Here is a 23,015-nt window from a genome sequence, read left to right as displayed (position 1 = left end):
CTTGCACAAGTTGCTATCATGACAATCACTAAATACACGTGTTTTTTTATTACAATAAAAAAACATGGATTTAGTTTTAGTTTACTGTCAAATTAAGATAGTTTTAGCGACAAACTCTCGAATAGATTTATGATTCGCGATAAATTAATCTTTGATTTGTCAAAGTAAAAGATATTATAAGAAAAAAAATTAGACATAAATTTAGTTAGTTATATAATGTCAACAAAAATAATTAGTTTATGTAAACGATTGTGTAAAATAATAATTATGGCAGGAAAAAATGATGAATGCATTTTTAAAAAATATTAATTTGACAAAAATAATTAAATATGAGATATATATTTTTAAAATTTTGATGGATTAAATTTGGATGTCATTTTTTTTTAACCATACTTAGAAGAATGTGAGATTTCTATTCGTAAAATTAGGTGACATTTATTAAGTAAATCTCTCTACAATTTTATTTTTACATTAATAATTACAAATTTTAAAAAGAAAATGGAAAAAGGATGAATTTTATCCCCATTTTTATACATCTTTACAATAATTATTTAAATATTTCTGTAAGAAATTAAACCAAATACACAAACTACTTGTCAGTACAAAAAATAGTTTGTGTTATTTTTATCAAACTAATAATATTTAAAAAAAATATTATTTACATCTTGAAATTACTTTTTGTGTGCCAAAATTTTATGTATGCAATTTTGGTAATTTGGTTCTTCTTCTAAATATATTATTTGAACAAAGCAATGAATTATTGAATTTTTTTTTTGTCTTGTGAATTATTGATACTTTGAAGTGCCCGTTTGTTAATCGAATTTTTTATTTTTAATATTGGAGTAGTAATAGTATTTTTTTAAAATATGAATTATTGTGGTGTTATTTTTAAATATAAAAGTGTTTAATTAGAAAAGTAAAAATTGGACCGTTCAATTTAGTAAAAGTACAGAAATTAAACCTTCTGATTTTTAAAGATATACAAATTGAATTGTCTGATTTGTAAAACGTACACAAATCGAACCGTCTAATTTGTGTTTAAAAAAATTAAAAAATTTAAAATATATAAATCGAACTTTTTAATTTATATATTTTTTATCATTTTAAAAATACTAAAAATTATGATGTTAAAATATATTACTACTTTGCTGACAAAACAAAATAACCTTGTTAATCCCACAAATCACAAATGTGGTGGAGAAAGGAATCTTATTGGTTTTAGACTTTCTACTTTCTAATTCCTAGGTCAGTTTCAAAAATAATTGATACTGATAAGTGATAAAGACCACAGACACATATTATAATATTTTATTTTCTGAAAATGCAGATTGACCCAGGTAGTTGGTGGTGTTTGTTGAATTTTGTGATGGTCGAAGTTCCACGTGTGTGATATAATAGATATTAGTCATGGGTGAATTCTATGATATTTTTTTATTGTGGTATTTAAATTTTTTAATTTATTTTTAAAAGTAAATAATAAAATATTTAAAATAAAAATAAAATATTTAAAATTTATTATATTATTTATTTGTCTTTTTTTAATAAATTAGGCATAATGTAACATTATAATATTTACTTTAGTTATGAGTCATAACTTAATAAAAATTAATAATTAAATTAATTTTTAAAAGATGATATATTTTTAATTTATTCCTACAAAAATTTTTCAATTAAATTAATCCATTAAAAATTAAAATTTATCTAATTTGTATTTTAAAGATACATATTAAGATGATAAATTAAAATATTTTTTTAAAATACAAAAAATTTAAATTTTCAATGCATTTGTTTTTCATTTATTAAATGAAAATATTTAAAATATTTTATTAATAGTAGTTTTATTAAGGATACATGTTAGCTAAACACTAAAAATTAATTATATTTGTCCTTTAATCACTCTATTCATAATTTTCATCAATAATTAATCTTTGTAAAACATTAATTGACAACATATATGATATGTGACATGTTTAATTAAATATTTACCAAATATATTTGTGAACATCTATTAATTTAGTCATTTTTTCAATTACATAAATTAGTCCAGCTACGTCACCAAAAAAAAAATTAGTCCAGTTACACATCTAAGTATTTTTGGCAACAAAGTCCAACCAAGTTGGTCTAAATTCAACAAAAATTACTTTCTTCATACGCGCGTTTCGATAACGTAAAACATGTCCTTCTTTGTCTTTGTATTCGCGTTCTTCTTTCTTATTCTTCACTTTTCTCCTTCTTCATCTTCGCATTCCTTCTTCTTATAACTTTTTTTTGCGCATATTTTACGATATTCTTGACAGACTAAGAATTAATTTGTCGCGGATCGAATTTCTATTTAAGAGTTAGCTACTGACCAATGAATTATTATTATATATATACATGTTCTGAAAACTGAATCGGACCAGCCAATTCAACCGGATTAATCGGGAATCGGGTCACCATGCCAGTCCGGTTGACACCCAAAACCGCCTTACAAAAAACCAATGAAAAGGTCAAACCGACAGTTAACCAGTGAACCAGTTGAACGGATTCGGTTTTTTTTAGACCCGGTTCACTCCCCTCCCCTCTTCAAAACGGTGCGTTTTGAATTTCGATTTTAAAAGAAAAAAGGAAAAAACAGGCAAAGGGGAAGGGGGTTGTTCACTGTGTTGCCCGTTTTTTCCTTTTTTTTTTTTAATCAAAATTCAAAACGCACCGTTTTGAAGAGGGGGAGGGAAGTGAACCGAGCCTCAAAAAAACCGGTTTGATTAACCGTCAGTTCGACCGGTTTTTTTATCTTTTTTTGCAAGGCAGTTTTGGGTGTCAACCAGGCTGGCGACCAGTTCCTGATTGAACCGGCCAATCCAGTTTTCAGAACATTGATACAAATTCACCCGGCATCAAATTTATGAGGAAATATTTTACTCAAGTGACACAAAAATACATTTCAAAGCCCTGGGGTATTTTGACTTAAGATACAAAATCACATTTCAAATTTGGTCTCCAAATTTAAGCACAAAATTCCATTGCAAAATGTTTAGGCCAATTTTGATATTTTGTCCTAAAACGAGATAAAATGTTCATTCCTACAATGATAGCAGACACCAATTTTCGGATGAAATTTTACATAGACAGGATCAAACATAGAATTCACAACTAAAAAAATGATAGCATAAACCAATTTTTACATGATATATATATTGCATAATTTATTTCCTTAATCCAATGATTTTGGATTAATGGAAATGCTGGATGACCCTGAAATAGCATGACCTTTCTGGTATGCAGTCTTTTCATGAATAAGTGGCTCAGACACCCAAGAAGCAATAGGAATAACTCCAGCATTTGCTTGTTTTTCTTTGTAAGATCCCCATGTAACAATGTATAAGCCAGCAATGATAAAAAGTCCCCCCAAGATACTGTTGAAGTTTTTGCCATGCACCCAAAAGAAAAGAAAAAGGATGAGCAAAGAATATGCAAATTTCAAAAGGCTAAATTGCCAGATGTCTGTGGAAATTGTTTAGAAACAATACCATTTTTGGATGATATAGGAGAAACAAATGCATGAGTAATTGGAAGCAATAGGAACAATACCTGCCCAAGTAAATTGGACTTCCAAGGAAGATTAGGGACAGAAGGGTAGAAAATGCTGGTTGGAGGGGATTGTAAAGGGAAACCAAAGCTGGCCCCAGAATCTTGTTGCTCCATGTAATGATTCCATAATTAAGGGCAGATGCAATAACTCCCTGAAGAAACAGGGAAAATATTTGTCAAAAACTATATATTAGAGTCTCCACCAAACAAGATAATATTTGTATGAAACATAGCTAGCCATCTGTTTGAATGAAACAGCAGAAACAATGAACAGGTGCCAAATTTAGAGAAGACAACTTCAAATGTTAGGAAGAGAATTGGACTGGATGCTCAATAATAAGTGATAACTAACAAGGGCTCATGAGATTGAAGATCGATTTAAAATTAGACTCACAGCATAAATAACAGCAACTACTTCTGACCGCGTCAAAGTCCAGTCAGCCGATGGATCAGTCATGAATATCGATGATATCACCATCAGTACAGCTCCAAAAAAGTACGAATATGCTGTGAGAGATATGTGTGCATGAAACTTATTCAATAATGGTGCCTGAAAACAAGCCATGGCAATAAATCAAACACACCAAGTTGCATATAACATAAGGTCAGAATCAATAGGTTCGCAAAAGTTGATGAGCAAGCACAACTAATCTGATCAATGTAGATATATGCGATGCCTAACATTAGGATTGGAGCTTCCAGAAAAAAATCACTTGGGAAGATCTCTTATCTTCCATCATGTTGTATTATTCTTCTGTTAGTATTAATGATATACTTCAATCCAAAGGGGAAAAAAGAAAGTTATAACTCTGAAAAGCATTCAGAAGCCATCCAAATCATATGCCAAAGAGGATATAATGTGTGTTTTATGAAATGTGGTTCAAGTGAATCCAACAAAGATATTGGTTTAACAAACAATAAAATTTACTAGCATTTTTGGACCAAATAATTTTATCAAGTCAGGTCATAAAACATTTTAGCAACATAGAGACCTATATATTCCAAAGTAAATTATCTCTAAGGAAGTGAAAGAACTGTTTGCAACAGAAGAAACTATAACTACCCAATCTCTATAGTCCACACCCTTTGTCACAAGACATGTGAAAAGGAATCAGAGCCATGAAAAAGAATAGTCAACAAAAAGGTACATACCTGAAGGGCCAAAAAAGCAGCCATGCACATGCAGTTTGCTATCAAACACAAAACCCCAATATGAAATCGATCTAGTCCAAAATCTTGCAAACCATCCATTAACCATCCAGCTGGCTCTGGCTGACCTCTGGCACTAATTTCAGTTAGTGCTACATGGTCTAGATCTGAATATCCTATCAGAGCCGGACCTCGATACAAAACCATCAATACAGCACCAAAAACACAGATGAGAGTTCCTCCAATCTTTGCAATCCCTTCATATCTTAGCAAGTTTACTCTTTCTGTACTGCACGAATAAGTTTAGGTAAGCATTTTACTGAATGTCCTAGGGCAGTGGGATATGCTTATTAACATAAACAATTCTGGTTGACAGTTTAGAATGTGCATTCGCTTCTATAAGCTCTATAGAAAAAGAAAATTTAATATTTGGTTAACACATGAAGTAAGAAATCGCTTAAGAGAGAAACTGACCCCATCATTACAGTAAACAGAAACGTAAAGACTGGAATTGCTGGCTGCGTGGCAGAAGCATATGTTGGATTAGTATAGCTTAAACCCATAAGAAACAAAAGCTGGTTGCCAAATATCCTGATCAAGATTCAAGAAGCAAACGCAGTATACGTGATAATAAGATTATTGTTCCTATATTGCCAAAACAGTAAACAAGTGACTACATCAAGAATCTTACCCAGTTAATCCAAGAAAGAAGAATGACAGCAATAGGCGCTTTGTGATTGGGGGCCGTGTACGCCTACAGGCAACATGGTAGATTAGAAAATCACAAATAATAAATGAAATGAAGACTTGAGAATACCGTCAGTGGAAACAATAAAATTCAGAGCTAAAACTGTTTCTAAATTACTTCGAATCTGTAGAACTGTTAAAGGTGCAAAGCAGGTATGTATAACCTATGCTGTTAGGTGCCAACAATCAAAATTAGCAGTCTTCCTGTATAAGATATAAACATGATTAGCAGCCTCGAACCAGTAGCAACAATCAAGCACAAACATAGTACATTTCTTGAACCAGGTTTTAGATTACTATTGTTCATTGCCTCAAATTAATGTCCAAAAGGAGTAAGCCATTCAATATCAGTGAAATACAGAGCATGCTCTAAATTTGCTGGAAGAAATTTCTAAATAATTAATATTTTCATACAAATAGCATGGCCCTAAACACAGACTCCACGGTGCCAGAATCACCCATCATATACAGTGGAAAGTGTATCAATAAGAAGAAAATGCAAAATAGTAATTATTCCAACAGGTTAAATTTTTCTACAACAAATTGGAAAGTAGTAATTATTTATGGCTAAAACAGAACACAATTAAAAATTTCTTAAAGGAGAAAAGGGAGATAAAAAGAGCATACTTTTCATGGAAATAAGCGACAGGAGCAAGGATAGAAAGGGCAACGAGATCCCTGAACACACAGAAGACTAATTCGTTGACACCAACATTGAGGGCCACTTTTGTGATGACATGGTATCCACCATATAAGAGCTGCACCATGGCCATGGCTAAATGAGCCTTCCATGTATCAGCACTCACTGACGCTGACCCTGACCCTGATCCTGAAGCTGATCCAGCCATCACAAACCCACCTTTTCTTCTCGCTCTCTGTGGAATTCTGACAAACACCTCGCAGACAAAGAAAAGAAGAAGAAGATGGGATGGTGGTTGTTGGCGGTTTTGATTTGGTTTGATTGTAACAGTGGTTAGAGATAGAATGAAACACACGCCAAATCAGATGCTTGGTTTGCAAGGCACATACAAACAAACACGCGGAGAGAATTTAAGGGGTTACTGAAAATGAAAGAAAGTTGAGAGCTTTTAGCTCAGTGGTGGTTGATCTTGGTGTTTTGATCGAGTTTGTGTTTGTGGGTGGAGGAACTCGTCTCCGATGGAAAAATAATAATATCTGCTGTATATGTGGACTGCCTTGTCAGCTCCATGGTTGTCGTAGAAACATTTTGTGATAAGAACAACTTGTTGAACATACGTGGAATATTTTGTTGGTTTTCTAATTTATTGCATGTGCCATCATCATCCCACTTGTTAACGTTGAAGTTTTGGGTCATGAATTGATCATCGAACTGCCACTTCCAATTCATGTTTCCTGTAATATATTTTATACTAGTCACAATTTTTAAACATAGTTGAAAATGAAATTCATATACTGTCATAAAAAGGTGCACACTATGGTACAGAGGCTGTTTTACAGAGATTCCTTTACTATTGAGGATCTAGCGACGCGTGTCCCTTGTGGGATAATCTCCTGGATGCAGGCTGCGGCTTCCGGACAGCGGCGCTTACACCTTCCATTGCAGCTCGGCTTGGCAATTTTTAGGGAAGTAACTCCGTTTATATTTATGGGCTGGCAAGATTTTTTTGAAGGATAGGTCGATTTGATTTTGGGCTGGATGGGTGTTGGGGCTGGGTAGAGTTAAGAAGACTTGGCAGGTCCAAAAAAAAAAAAGGACTTGGAACAACTGCAATTGAGCTACCAGCACCAGATCTCCAACCTACCTGTGAGAGTATGAGTAACGGTGAGAGGATTTTGCACCGCCACGACCAGTTCGACGGATAACCATAGGAGTGTACTCGATGACTGTGGACAGAGGGGGCTTCTCTGAGCGGAACAGATAGAGGTGGGCTGGATTGCGTTGAGACGCGGTGAGCAGAAGCTTCTTTGCCGTAACTGCGTCATCCCAAAGCAGAAGCGAAATCGTAATCGAGCTTTTGGCTTTGGAGGCCTGATCAGAACTCGCAGTCATCATCTCTTTCTGCTTCGATTTCTTATCGGCAGTCCACAATGACTGGTATTCTCCTTATTTCTTATTTGCGTTGCAAATTCACATAAGATAGTGCACTGTTAATTATGTTTTTAGGGTTTGCATTGTAAACTAACAATGCACCATTTTTGCTGAAATAGATTAGGTATTGGTATAGATTTCTTATACAGAAATTCATTAATATTCTTTGGTAGAACGGGCTTGATGTGAAAGGGAAATTATTAGTTATGTGTAGCTGAAGTTTTGTTGATTTTTTTTACTGAACATAGCTGGAACATTTAAAAATATGCTTCTTGATCTTCCGTTGAGTTTTTGAACTTTTGCACTTTCAGTTAGAATTTAAAAAACATGCCATTCGAGCTATACAAATTGATGGATTTCACCTGCCACTCTATATTAGAGCACATTTCAGATTAACTGGACTTTAGAAAGATGCATGTTGCCCCCCTTTGAACTATACGGTTAGAGACTAAAGTTAAATAAGTAGAAATCTAACCGAGTAAAATGTACTTGCTATATATTAAAGTGTTCCCATTTTCATTGCATTTGGCCGCTTTTCCACATTATTAAAAAATTCATATTCTCAAAAATCTTGAGTATCTTGTTGCCACTAATTACTAGCAAACATATAATTTTATAAAAAACAACATTGTTCCTATTACATTTTGCTTGTGTGCTAGTTAATAATTCTTCTTAGAAAAAAAAAACTTTTCCTAACAATATCAACCACCAATTTGATTTCATATTATGATAACATATTTTATGCCCATCTTCTGTTTGTGTTTTGGCTTCATTGAACAAGAAAAGCTCCACCAATTTAAATTTTTGTTATATGCTCACATGCTTTTATAATTCAAAACATACATGTGTTCTTCTTGTCCTTTAAAATCCCATGATTATTAGATGGCATCTCTTGGTAACCCAAGAACTTGGGGTCCTTGTATTTTCATCTCTTCTCCTTTCTTCTTATTGGTGATGTCACATTCATTATTTCTTGCTGTTAACCTCACTTTCTTCTTGTTTCCATAAAGCAAATGCAACCAGACATTCTTCAAAGAGAAGAATGAAGCTTCAGTTTCTATAGTATCCTCTAGTCAACCAGCTATAAAATATAAAAATAAAAAAAGGAGTGTTTTTTTGCCTTATATATGAGGTGGGGTTCTTCTTTTTCTGCTTATAGTTGTAGGAAGGAGAAGGAATACAGTTCTTATAGTTACTTTTTTGCTTGCCTGAAAATGGGTCTATTCTTTTCATGTCTATCATTATACCAAGTAATACAGTTCTTTATTTCTCTGTTTATGAGTGTTGTAGTTATGCTAAAGCTTTTTTGTTAAGTTGACTTGACAGGTTTTGTTATTACCAAATTTATTAAGTGTTTTCACAATTTTCTTGTATGTGTTTCATCATATTTGTTTATTATTCTTTCTCTGAGCCTTGTTTGTTTCCTTGTTTCCTGGTAATGTGCATGTACCTTTCAACTGTAATAGCGAAGCCAAATTGATTTCCACATTTAGAACTCGAGAAATTTAACTAACTTTCTGTGCTTTATTTATTCAAAGAAATCAGAATGGCCAAAAAACAAAAAACAAGCAACTATTTCCATAGATGTCCCAACGAGGCTTTAATTTATTATTATTATTATTTTCTTCTTTCCTTTTATATAAATTCATGCATCTTTACATGCTTATGTTGACAACTCAATAATTTGATGCTGGACTAACACAAAAGTACATGCATAGATTATTTTATTCTGCTTATTGTAAAAGTTTATAACAATAGTCTGTCTAAAACCTCTTCTCTTTCTTTTGTTCAAACAGATATAACTGATTTGGTTGGTTAGCCATGATGAACAACAACAGCACTATTCCTAGTTGCAACTTTGAGAGTGATGCCTGTGTCATCAATCAAAAGAGTCCAATAGGGTGTGTGTTATGTCATCTATGACTCTCTCTCTATATATATAGCTTCACTATGACTTATATCAAGTGTACTCATTTTAACTAAACACTATGAAATAGCAAACGTCATACTGAAAGCAGTTGAAAACTTTTGGAAGCAAAGGTGAAAACATTGCAAACTCGGAAGAAGAATTAGGTATATTCATGTATTTAATTTAGTGATATTCCATAAATTATTAGTGTTTTAATTTAAGCTGTTATGTTAAAAAGTTTAAATATATCTATAAATATATTGATATAATTGTATTCGTGTAAACTGAGAAAAAAAATTGTAAGTTACAATTTTAATCAGACTAAAATTTTATAAGGATGCCACATATGATAACCAACGGTAGATTAATTTTGAGAGATTCAGTTGTGTGAAATTAACTTCGATTGACATGGATATTGATGGCTATGACTCATATTATTAAATTGGTGTTCGTGAAAACCATTTCCGCGTATCGTAGGATTATATTTTTAATCTAGAATTCCTAATCATATGAGCAGAAGACTTTGAGTGGCGTTTGATATCCCATTCATTAGTCAAAATTTAATGTTTTCTCTATGTTTTCACTTTTTCTATGAATGCTAATTTTATTTGTAAGTACGTGATTGCTGCTTAGCTTTGTTTATTTCCTTTTATATATGTTGGTTTTGCAGTTAATACAGGCCAAATGGATTTCGACCTTTACTCAAGCGATAATGATGAAGAGTCATCAGAGATGTCGTTGGGTGTCTGTGGTTCTTCAGGGTCCTTTGATGATGACGACAGTACTAGCTTATTTGGCATAGGAACAAGTCACTCGGAATCGAACAAAGAATCTCATCGCTCACAAGGGGATGTTCACGGCAAGGTGCCTGTGTTACTTACCGCAAAGGACTTCTTGCATACAGTTTTCACTTCTGAGGAGGAGGCCTACAATGCTTACAAGGAGTTTGCCTGGACAAGGGGGTTTGGTGTTCGCAAGGGGGATGTGGGACGGGTTGACGGTGTTTTGGTGAGGTGTGTGTCCAACATTCAAAGTGTTGCTTTAGGGAATCTGGCACTGTCCGAATCCTCCCAAGAGCAAACAGCCAAGCACACCACACCTGCCAAGTAATCTCACAACCAATAAATAAATGAAAAGCAGACACAACAGACTTATAACATAAAATACACAAATTATTATACTGGTCAAGAACCCCTAATCTACACAGTCGATCCTTAGTAGCCGCCCTGTCAACCAACAGAAATCAAGCAAACAGCTCAACTCTTGGTCATTACGAATCCGCTCCAAATAGTACTAGTGAAGCTATAGCTAAGGATTGCCTCCGGGAGAACTTCCGCTTGTAACACCTGCACAAAGGAGTTAGTCGAAAAAACACCTGACCTATCAAATTTTCATACCACTCTATCCTCTCTCTCAGATGTTGGCCTTACTGAATGTAACCTCTCATGAAGTTGGTTTACTAGCTCCAACTCCCATTGGAATAGCTCTCTCCGCCATTGGAAAGTCCAAATTCACTATATCCCATCCCAAAATCCAGAATCCCCTATAACGGATCCTTTAAGGTTTGAGATCGAGAAAAGTCGTGGAAACTGATCCTTCAATGCTCCACTAGGTAACCATCTATCCTCTCAGAACCGGATTGTTCTGCCATCTTCCAGATCCATAGACAAGCTGCTAATCATCTTCTCTCTCACATGTGGCTCCCTCTTTTGTAAAAGACATATGCCCTTCGAATTATTTTTAAATGGAAGTCTTCATCCGGTCTAATGCATCGTCTTTCTCTGTAACGGCCTAATATTTTTAAATTGGATTTAAGCCTTTTTTTACGTTATATTGGTAGTTGATGTTCAAAATGTTACGAAGTATGAAATCTAAATGAGATAACGAAAAGATCTTTGAATGAAATAAGAAAAATAAACAGAATCATAAATCAAAAACAAGAATAAAAGAGGAACAATTATAATCACACTTTTCTTAGAATCTAATTTGCGTGTAGGTGAAGTATCAAATCTGAATCGTCAATTTTGAAGAGTTATACAGTTTTCTACTTTTGGAATTTGGAAAATAATTATTAGATACAAATTTACAGAGAATTTAGTTAGATTTAAAATGAATCATAAACAAAATCAATCTGATAACTACATCTTGTTATACTCTTGAAAAACTGTTAGTACATGAGGCTGATAAGAGCATGAGTTTCTGCTATGAATTTGTAACTGATTTATCTATCTAATTTAATTTGAATTTGATTTTGTAGTGAACTTAAAGAATAAAGTTAATTTTTCTTATCTATTCATGTAACCGAAAATCTTTCGAATCCTATAAATATGGAATTAGTTATCATTATATTTTGAAAGGTAATTTATTCTTGGTTAAGAAAACAACACAACTAGTGTTTTCATATGTTTAAATATTAAATTTGATAGGTTAATTTTTTTTAAATGTATTATTTTTTAATTCTTTATTTTGAATTTAAATTTTAAATCATTACAATTCCAATTAATTAATTTGTTATTAAATAATAAACCTAATTCAAAAAGTTAAAATGTTATATTTTCTGTCGTTAGTTTGATTCATAATTCCAAATTATTTTTTCTTTTTTATTTAGCTAATATGTGTTTTTTTTTCAACAATGAACTGAAGGTTTTGGAATAAATTTTATTCAACGAATGTGGAATATAAATTTTTATTTTTATTTTAAACTAAATAATATTAAAAAATAAATTAATAAACTTATTTAACGTTTATAAATAATTATTTTATGAATATTTTATATTCATTTTCTTATCTATAATAATAACACAATAATTTTTTTACTATCCTACATAGTTTTACGGCTATCAATTTTATAGTTAATAACTTTTAGAATTGGTATATTTATTTTTAAATATTTGTATTCTTAATTTTTTAAATTATTCTATTAAATTTATTATTTTATAAATAAAAACACAAAAGTTAATCTTTTAAAAATAATAAAAAAATGACATGTCTACTGTTAGTAGATAATTACTTTGTAAATATTCATTTTGATTTTTTTTACATTTTTTTTTTGATTTTATCACACATAATAACAATGTATCCATTTTTAAGTATATTGAATTTAATTTAAATTTATTTACTTTATATATTTTTTACATTAAATGACTAAATAATCTTTTATTTATTTTTACTTTTAAATAACTTACTTATTCATTATTAATTATGAACTCACATACTCACAAAAAAAAATTATGAACTCACATTACGATAAAAAAATTCCTACAAAAAGTCAAAAACTGGCTGAACAAACTTGCTACTGTGCCTTAATCTCTTAGGTAACAATTTTTTTTTGGCTGATCTTCTTTTTTTTCTTTTTGGATAGTGCCAGGCCCACAAAGAGTCAAACAACGCTAAAAGACAAAATTCTTCCCTTTTACCGTAACGGATCTTCACTGCATGTAACGGATCTTGGTGCATCAGCTGTGCGGCTCAAGAGCCGAGCCATCTTCTTTGCCATGTTTGATTCCGCTTGCAGCCAGGCCATCTTCTCCTTCTGCCGTATGATTTTACTACGTGTCAACATCTCTCCATCTCTTTAAACTAACATCTGTACCGTATAATTGACCATAAAATAAATGTGATTGAAATATTAAATAATTATGTGAAATATTTTATATAGTATATTAAAATTAAATTTATCTTTATATATCACGTTATATATACACACAAAAAAGTCTATGTATAGATAAAATATATATATAAATTTTTATATTTTTTATCTTTATTTATCAACGAATTTTATATAATATTTAAATAATGTTTTAAGTAATAAATTTAAAAATATGTTGTCAATACTCGATTAGGTTTTATTACCATGCTTTTTCGAGAAAAGGAATTTATTATCTCTAGTTTTGAGTTTTTGTTGAAGCATTCCATCTCTTTTATTGTTGTCAGTCTAAGTGACATTACTGTCATTACATATCAGATTGATTTTTGAAAAAAATATTTTTTTTAAAAAAATTAACAAATAAAAATTATTTTATATTTAAATAAATTTTTTAAAAAAATAAATATTAAAAAAATAAAGATATATTTAAATAAATTTTAAATTAAATAAAATACATTATTTTTTAAAAAAATATTTTTTCACTCAAAAAAGCTAATTTAAACTAGCAGGTAGTTATTCTCTATAACTTATCTCGTAATTATACACGTCGTATTCATTTTTCCTCTTGATGTTTGACTTTCACAATCAACGTGTGTAATTGAGGTGGGAGAGAATCAGTAAGTTCCAATAATTGAGGTGGTGGGAAAAAAAATTATTTACGACACATACGTATTTTATTCTATTTCCTTCTGTATATTTTGCTTGTATCTATATATACGCCTATATATAATGTTCGAGTCATCAACTCCTTTAATACAAGAAATCATATAATATTATAAATAAATATTAGTGATGAAACAAAATACAGAGAGAAAGAAATATTCAAAATATCAAACAACACAGAATAATAACTACAAAGTACAAACAGAATTATCAGGGACTCAAAAGGACACTATGTGATAAAGCCAAATAAGGATTGTGATCCAGAAACAAACATGACACTCCAATAATAAAAGCTGTATATAAATAGCACCATGCCAAAATATCCAAACGCTCGGGAGAACCAGCCAATAAGCTGCATTCTTAGTTTGAGGGTGGTGGGGATAAAGCTGTTGGGATGGTTGGCATAGGGGGTAGTGTCAGTTTAGGTGCAGCTGTTGCCAATGGTGGCAATGTGTTTGGCAACTGTGGTGGAATTTGGGTGCTTGGCAATGGTGGCAATGAGAGTTTTGGCTGAGTTGGTTGTGGCATGTTTGGCAATGGTGGCAGTGTTGTAGGTTTAGGGAAACTTGGTAGAGATGGCAAAGGTGGCAGTGTGGCTTTAGGGAGTGGTGGGAGGGAAGGAAGTTGTGGTGCTGATGGTTGTGTCTGCATGAGGTGGCGAGCTCCTAGGATCATTCTGGGGCTTGACAAGAACAACGCAAGTAGCATGCAAAGGATGAAAGAATGCTTTGTAGCCACCATTTTTGAAAGATTTGTGATATGGCTTATGAGTTCCTTTTCAGCTAATTAAAGTACTTGTTTTTATGTGCAAATATTGTGTTTGAGGTGAGTTGAATCAGAACAAGTTGTAATGGGTATATATATATGTGTGAATTTGAAGCCTTTCCGGGTGTTTGATAAAATGTTGTTGAAGAAGCATTAGTTAGTTTACCTTAACATAGAAGGGAGGCCATCAAATTTCACCTACACCTATTTGTGGTATGGTTGTATCCCCAACCAATCTACACCAATGAACCTCAAAGTCAAAGATGATTAAACTAAGATAGTTGAATATTACTATGGAGCAATTCCGTATATAATAACTCCATATGAACCCAAAATGTAGGTTTGAACCCTAACCGACATTTTTCGAACCATATGCGTGGAGTATTATGGTTATCGTATTGTCTCCGCAACTAAACGTAAGCTTGTAGCGTATTGATGCGGGTGAATGCTATAGCCTAGTCAAGGGGGAGAGGAGAGTTTAAGTACTATTATTTTTAAGCAATAAATATTATTTTCAAATCAAGGTGTTAATTATATTGGCACTCTTTAAACATTATTTTTATTTGTGAGTAAATGTTTTTTGGAAGAAGTGCCTTTTCTTTTACCATAACCAAAAGGACGAAAGGAAAACTGTAATAAAAAATGGAATTCAGTTAACTTATGCCTTAAGAAATAAAGACACACGTTAAGCTTATAAATTAAAAATATTTTCATTAAAAATACAAAAAAAAATTGAAGTTTTCAATATATTAAAAAATAACAAAAATGTTATTTGTACACAAAAATCTGCCACTAAAATTAGCCACCAATGTATTTATGTATAAATACATGTGTGATTTAATTATTTCCAATGTATATTTGTATTCTAACATGTATTTTACACTGGTGGCTGACTTTGGTGGCGAATTTTGGTGTACACGTAGTATAACCCTAAAAAAAATTTAAAACTTCTACTAATAGTAATCTTAAAGACACATACCAGCTAAACTCCAAAAAATAAACAAATAAAACCAAGTGATTGAAAGATTTTCGGCGAAAAAATTCTTCAGCCAAAAACACATCATTTCTTTTGATACAAAATTTCTAAAGCATTTCTCCTAGAATCTGATCATGAAAATATCTGTGTAATTCATTAATAAAATTAATTTCAATTTTAATATTTTGTATCGCAAAAGTTTAAGCACATGACGAAACTTATTTAATGTATAACAATACAATTACAAACGCAGGAGATATAGAGTATAAAAGGAAAGATATTTACGTAATCAACAAATAAAAACATGCATAGGTAAATAGCAAAACATATCAGTAAAGGCCTATATTCCTAAAATGGTTCTTATCTGATTAGGAGGATGCCTGGCCAACGCCCTGGGATCCGGATAGCCATTCTTGGGATCCATAATTGCTTTATAGATAAGCTCATAAGCTTGTGCCAGAGACCTGGCCACCCCTATAGAAGCTTCGGAACGCAACCTTGGAACTTGCATCTGCTCAAATTCAGGCAGAGAATTATCGCTTCCCAAAACAAGACCAAAAAGAGCCTTCAAACACTCGGAAAGGATTGCTGGACTTGTGCCTTCCATCTCCGCCAATGGCGTACCAACTTCATTGTCTCCCTCGTGAACTGAATTGTGGAAATGAGGCATCTTTTCAGATAAATTACACCTTCTTAAGATTGCATCAACTTCTTTTTCCACGAGAACACGCAAGTGATTATCAATCATTGCTCCAAGCCTTTTCACATATTCAGCAGCAACCTCATGCCGAGATAGAGGTTGTTGAATAGCACACAAGCAGTTAATGAGAAAGATCTTGGAGGGGGTCTCACTAGTCTGCCAAAAAAAGAAAAAAACAAAGATGAAGGCATTAGAAGGTGAGGGCAATTATGACTCAACCAAGTGCTAGTTTATTGGATATTAGTTCTGTATGGAACTAATAAAAAAGTCCAGAGGCTGACCACTTTAACTTGCTGCACGTTTAATTTCTTCATCTTTACTTGTCATGTCCAAAATACAAAGATGGTAATATAAAACTTTGCTACATTTGAACATTGGACAATGTAGTAAGGGATTTACTTCAGTCCACATGGTTTTACATTTATGACTTGACAGGGAATCAAATAAAAGCCAAATATTTTATGATTTTAAATTGGATAAAGTATATTTTTTATCCCTAATATTTGTGATTTTCTTTAAAAATACCCCTAACATTTAATCTCATTCGATAAAAAAAAAAAAAAGTGAAGATATTTGGGAATAATAATCAATTAGATTTAGAGCATCGTAACAAAGTTTGTATCATCTACTAACATCAAATATTAGTGAAACCCAAAGAAAAAAATGGATAAAAGATGGAGGAGCATAATAGACCTGTGAGGTTGAAGCAGGATTGCTACTTGACAAGATTGCATCAACTGACGATCTAGTAAGTTGTCCAGAGTCAGAACTCATCCTATTCCTTCTTGATGAGTGACCAACTCCCTTTGATTTGTGTGCCTCTGCTGCTTGTTCACACATCTGTAACAATTGCTCACCAACGAAATCCATGAGTCTATATAAGATTAGGTTTTTTCTCAAAATGAACAGCATGCATTTGGAACTGTCCTTAAATGGGATATTCTACACATCCTTGAGCTTGAAAAAACTAGTTCCAACTGGAATATACAAGTATGGTCTAATAAATCTTCAGGAAGAACCAAAATATGCACCATTCTGTTCGGAATAAGAAATGACAAAAACAAAGGAAGAAACCCATGTAAAGACTTGGTCCGATGCCAAATAATATACGGGTAGATTATGAAACAGACCGCTTTAGCTCATGAGAAGCAGGAAGGAGCTCCCCAAGTTTGAAACAATGCCAGACAATATCTTGGAACCGAAGCAAAGCAGTTTAAAAAAGATTTGGTGGTCAGATTATCACGTTCTCATACAGATAAGGCAAAGATGTTCAAAGATTCCTAAGTTACTATTATGTAAGAAGTGATACAATATTAGAAAGGAAGGTCAAACTTCAGAATATCATTTGGAATATAAAGGTCACAGCATAAAATACAGAAACCAGATAACAAACCTGAATAATTGGGTCCAGTATCGCAGATATAACTGGATCAAAAGCAGGTTTCTGGCCAGAAGCAGGAACCATCATGCTGTTGTAGGTGTCAATAATTTCAAGAAGTATGGATACTCCTTCTCTAACTGCTGGAGGCGGGGAAAGATCAGATGCTACAAGTGGGGGATATCGTAGAAGTTTTTCTCCTCGACCTTTCAGAATATCAAAAAATGTTTTCTGAGCAGCATCTTTCAGCACCCATAGTGTATTACATAGTGCAGTATCTCGTCCAAGTAAATCTGCAATCTACAAGGCCATTACAAGTCATGACGTCATTTGAAAAACATGGGATTATTGCTTTCATGAAAAATCGACTGAAGTGAAAAACTCACGGTGTAGCTGTAAAATTCAAGGGTATTACTCAGTTTGTAAGAGACTATCAAGCTCGGTTGAGATTGCAAAACTTGTTCAACTCTCAGCTTAAATGGCCTGCATACTCCTTCGAAAATTCTATCAAGAACAAACATCAAGTCACTTTCTGTCTTTGCAGAACCATTCACAGGGTTATTGGAGAATTGCTTTGCTGTTGGTCCAATATCCACACTTGCATCTGGATCTAATAAAACAAGTACAAGTTCACGTTCAGATGCCAGGGCCTGCATGCATATAGAAAATATATGAAAAATAAATAAACCATGATCGAGAAACAGCATCCAGAGTGGCTTCAAGGCATTCATCACAATGCTTTCACACAATACCTGATGCAACCAGCCTAGCATATCACCAACATATCTTAATGGGTCATGAGCATGCACTTCGATTGGTCGAGGCATTCCACCAGGTCCTCCACGTGTAAGAGCACTAATAAATCTTCTGAAAAGTGCATTGTGTCTCATATTGGCTACCTGCAGAATTTAGTGACTTAATAATTTATAATGTGCAAGTAGATGATGATAAAGAAAATCCAGGTTTAAATTTGATATTATGTAGATTCTTTAGATTGTATTGTTAACAAATGGTTCACTAGGAATTATATTAGCTGGTGCATTAACATGCTTCACAATACGAAACATATCAATTCTAATATGGAAGATGACTGGTTTCTAATCCAAACAACAATCACTAATAGACTGGCCAATTTTTCAATAGGTTGATTGATCAACATTGAACGTACCTCTTCTGCACAATACTTGAAAAGGATAGATCTTTCCTTGAGGTATCTCACAGCTGTTTTCAGAAGCTCACTAACTTCCGGATTGTCAGTATCACCCAATTTTCTACATTCTGCCTGAACCCACCTAAAAGTGAAGAATTTATATATATAATCAAACAAGCCAGTTTCAATGAGAAACAAGTTGTGAGAGTCTCTAAGAAATCTTACAAGACATGAGATATTCTCTGACATTATAATGTTAAGAGTAAATTAGACAACCACTTCATTGCTCCAGAGTCAAGTGAAGTAGTAGTGCAACCATTATAAGTTAGTGAAACTTGTTATAAATTTTATAATCATGACAGCTGTATTCAATGATTACATATAACATATGTATATATCCTGTTGTATCAGGTAAAAAAATTCAAAACGAATGGTACAGATTATTCGCACATGGTTTTCTTTCTCATGATTCTCTGACATCTCACAAGGATCTGATTCTCTTTCTATTTTGTGCTACTTATCTGATTTCGACATATATCAATGACACATGCAAGGCTCAAACTCAAGCATTAAGCATGTATAAACCGCACATATAAACAACAATTGTGCATCACACGCAAGCCAAATGACCCTGAATTATATGAATGCTCACCTGCATAGGCGTTCATAAGCTCCTTCTTGATACACAGCCATCATATCCATTAGCTCCAAACCAGCACGCTGCAGTGAAAGTATCTCATGTTATTCAATAATATACAATGAGAACTGACATTGCATAATGCACAAAGATAGCTCAACACATAAAGCACAAATTAATAATACAATAACAAGATCACTATTATGATAAACCTTGATCAAACTCCTACCCTCTATTTTATAATATACTTTTCCTCGTCTTGATGAGATTCTTCTTTTATAATAATAATAATAATAATAATAATAATAATAACAATAATAATAATAATAAACCATAATCCAAATTGTATAGGTTTATGATAAATATGAGACTATAGGACTAATGCTTGAAGCTAAGCCATGTAAGATGACATGGATGCATGTCATACTTAAAAGAAAATAGTAAACAAATAAATATTTCCATAATGGGACAAACAGCCGGCTAGCAGTACTCTTACCACATATGTCATGGACAAAGTATCCCCCTTTTTTTTAGCCCCGAGGACAAAGTATTTCTAACTTACTCATAATCTTATATGCATAATTATTCAGACTTTGGCTAACATCTGCAGACTGCAGAATTCCGCAGTAACTCACAAGAGTGAAAATAGGATAAGAAGGATATACATAGAACAAGATTACCTGATGATGTGTCCTAAGCAACACTTTGCAGTTGGCGTGAATCTCTTGGACATGAGAAAGTGCCTTGAAAAAGTTCTCATTCAGCTCTTCATCTCTAAGTGCATTTATCTGCCGATAATCAATAATTATTGATAAGCAAGAACACTGTATGATTATCTTGAAATTAATTCACGAAGCCACAGTCCAACAATAGGAGAGACATCAAGCAGTAACTTAAACCTCTTCAGGGGAGAGCTGATAATTGCGTAGGAAACATGCCACAATCTCTAGTCTTTGGCTAGTAGTTTCAAGCTCTTGTTTGAGCCTCTCTGTGGTGTTGATAATGTCACCAGTGCTATCACTACAACTGTTTAAAGCCTTTGCTATCCTGTAAATTATAAAACCTTAAGATTTTATCAGAAGATCTACACACTAGTAAAAAAAATTATTAAATTTAGAGAACAATATGACCATTTTTAAGATAAATTTGATATTCTCTAAGGTAAAACTCAAAATCTTAATTCATAAACCCTAATGAACAATTTCTGAACAAATCATCAATCTTAATTCATCACCCTAATGTTTCTGGAGCTGGGCCGCTAATGAAAAACTAGGGTTTAGTAGAGTTTCTCAATACGATTCTTGAAATGAAACATATCACACTCAAACAATGAATTGTCCTTGCCATTTCTAAAACCTATAACTTATTACATTGCAAACAACACAAGCATTGTTCTGCCACTTTTCGCACCTCATAATCGTTACATCATTACATTTTATATACACTTCTGATCAATTCAAGTGGTCCAGTATAAAAGGGATTAAGTAGTCATACATTCACACTCCTATCCCAATACACTATTCAGCTCCTACATAAGCATGCAGCTCAGCTAAGCACAAAACTTGAGACCAAAAGTTTCATTGCACAAGTTCAAAATGATAACACCTACTGCCTCTACGATAGGCATGAAATCAACGAAACTACAACTAAAGAATCATTTCAAATTGAAATCCACACCTGTCGCAGCATTCAGTAAGCGCATTGACCTCGTTCTCGACGCTATCCAAAGCCTAACAGACGCATTACAGAGATCGGATCGGATCAGAATCGCAGCAAGTAAAAGCAAGCAGAAGCTTTAAGAATGAGAAGGAGATTGGAATTACCAGCTGCGCGGGGCGGGAAGCTTCGATAAACTCGAGGTTGATTGAGAGAGCGCGCTTCTCGATGGTGGATCGGAGATTGCGGCGCGACTGTGGAGTGTTCTCTTCGTAGAAGGAAGAGAGTGTGTTAAGAGAGGACAACAGATCCGGCGTGTCAGTCCTCGATTCTAGAACCTTCTTCAGCTTCCGTGAAAGCCCCGGCGCAAGTCCCGCCACCGTCGTCCCCATTCTCTTCGTTCTTCTTCTTCTTCTCCGTTCTCTGTTCAGATCTTCTGATCCAACTGAGTTTCTTCTTCTTCGGTTCTTCTGGTTTTGCATCTTTATTTCCTTTAAACTTTGAACCCACACGTTCACCCGGTTCGGATGAACCGGGATTTCCTTTTTTTTTTGGTCTAACGTAGATAGCGGGCTGCATGAGAGAATAACTTAGGTCCTTTGTTTGTTAAATGGGCTTCTATTAGATACTGGACCTCGGCCCAAGCAATGTTTAAATAAGAAGAGGGTTATGTCTTTTTGTTTTAGTATAGAATTCATTTTAAAGATTAAAATTGGAGTCTCAGACCCAAGTCCAAAAAAAAAAAATTGGAGTCTCAGACCAAAACACAATTGAAGTCATGACTGAAAAAACAAAAATTGCCTTACCAAAAAAAATAAAAATAAAAAAAAAAACAAAAATTGAAACTAGGTAAACTGCACTTATCTTCCTCAAGGTTATGTAATATTATACTTGACAGTTCACCGAAAAAAATATTATACGTGACATTTGACAATCTAGTCATCTTGATTTCTTATACCTACACTAGGGTTTTGACTTTTTGAGTTTAAAAGTTTGAGAGGTCAATGTCTTGTTTGGAAAGATAGTTAATATTATATTTTACAAAATTTAAGGATATCAAATGTCACATTTCTTGAATTTCAAGAGAGGGTAGCATGCACACCTATAAATATAAATAGAGAGTATTATGTGTAATATTGCCTCCTATTTCAAAGAAGTGTGTATATTTACCCTTGAACTTATGAATCCCAACTATGTTTCTTTTTGCTCAACACTATTATTATTATTATTATTATTATACAATTAATTATCAAAAATATTATTTATGTACAAATAAATATAAGTACTTTAACACATTTTTAATGTTATTTTATATTTTAATATATATTTTATTCTGATAGTTGATTTTGATATACACTTAATCCTAATATGATTGATTAATTATAGCATGGACAAGTTTCCTTAAAAGTAGAACAGAATAGGTACTATGTATGACTTTATTAATTAGTACAATATTGTACTATTATTCATGATAGTACAAATTATTTATTTCTGGTATCCTATAAGGTATTTTAACATCCTTTAAATATATGAGACATCTTTTTTTGCTCAATCATCTAATGCATGAGGTGTTTCATGCAAGAAAGTAGGAAGAGAGTGGAGCTAACTTTGGCCTGTAAAAATGAATAGGTTATATTTAAATATAAGCTTAATAAAGTGTGGGTACATTTTCTAAGCACATGCATGCATGTTTTTTTTTTTTTGTTTACCCAAACAGTATCCCCCAACCCGACAGGTTAAGAACTAATCCGTCGCGGATCTGAGTTTCATTTAAGGGTCTGCCGCTGGCCAATGGGTTGCTGCATGCACAAGGTAGGATTCAAACTTCCGACACTTGCTTAAGCAGACAAGTGAGCTGACCACTCGACTAGGGCTGTCAAACGGGCTAGCCCGGCCCATTTAGGCCCAGCCCATTAAGCCCATGGGTTAAACGGGCTGGCCCATTTAAGCCCGCTTTATTCGCGGGCCAAAATTTTTTAGCCCGGCCCATTTATAGTC

The 23,015-nt window shown here is 33.1% G+C and overlaps 2 protein-coding genes and 1 long non-coding RNA gene across 5 annotated transcripts; 1 reads left to right on the top strand and 2 right to left on the bottom strand.

Annotated features, from left to right (window-relative positions):
- Window positions 1-2,971: 2,971 nt before the first annotated feature.
- Window positions 2,972-6,882, bottom strand: LOC112747599 (WAT1-related protein At4g19185-like). Of its 3 annotated transcripts, none has more exons than XM_025795693.3 (8): window positions 6,094-6,865; window positions 5,631-5,670; window positions 5,411-5,473; window positions 5,194-5,310; window positions 4,723-5,008; window positions 3,965-4,120; window positions 3,571-3,722; window positions 2,972-3,395 (listed from the first exon to the last, which is right to left on the bottom strand). In XM_025795693.3, exons 4-8 carry the CDS (start codon window positions 5,280-5,282, stop codon window positions 3,194-3,196), a joined length of 885 nt encoding a protein of 294 aa, XP_025651478.1. In that variant the 5' UTR covers window positions 5,283-5,310; window positions 5,411-5,473; window positions 5,631-5,670; window positions 6,094-6,865; the 3' UTR covers window positions 2,972-3,193. The 3 variants fall into 3 exon arrangements, with proteins under 3 accessions (XP_025651478.1, XP_025651476.1, XP_025651474.1); XM_025795691.3 differs by having other exon boundaries at window positions 5,585-5,670; window positions 6,094-6,824; XM_025795689.3 differs by lacking the exon at window positions 5,631-5,670 and having other exon boundaries at window positions 6,094-6,882.
- Window positions 6,838-11,213, top strand: LOC112747600 (uncharacterized). Its single transcript, XR_003174933.3, has 4 exons — window positions 6,838-7,543; window positions 9,334-9,438; window positions 9,535-9,610; window positions 10,117-11,213. It is a non-coding gene; the product is annotated as an uncharacterized lncRNA (long non-coding RNA).
- Window positions 11,214-15,695: 4,482 nt separating this feature from the next.
- Window positions 15,696-21,512, bottom strand: LOC112747596 (conserved oligomeric Golgi complex subunit 6-like). The gene is made up of 11 exons (XM_025795687.3): window positions 21,185-21,512; window positions 21,039-21,091; window positions 20,261-20,408; window positions 20,042-20,149; window positions 19,377-19,444; window positions 18,743-18,866; window positions 18,327-18,473; window positions 17,961-18,224; window positions 17,590-17,874; window positions 16,890-17,036; window positions 15,696-16,352 (listed from the first exon to the last, which is right to left on the bottom strand). The coding sequence occupies exons 1-11, from the start codon at window positions 21,497-21,499 to the stop codon at window positions 15,837-15,839; spliced, it is 2,175 nt and encodes a 724-aa protein (XP_025651472.2). The 5' UTR covers window positions 21,500-21,512; the 3' UTR covers window positions 15,696-15,836.
- Window positions 21,513-23,015: the final 1,503 nt, after the last annotated feature.

This window comes from Arachis hypogaea, chromosome 15 (genome assembly GCF_003086295.3).
Source record: "Arachis hypogaea cultivar Tifrunner chromosome 15, arahy.Tifrunner.gnm2.J5K5, whole genome shotgun sequence".
In the NCBI taxonomy this organism is placed as follows: Eukaryota; Viridiplantae; Streptophyta; class Magnoliopsida; order Fabales; family Fabaceae; genus Arachis; species Arachis hypogaea.
This window is presented reverse-complemented; position numbering and strand designations above follow the sequence as displayed.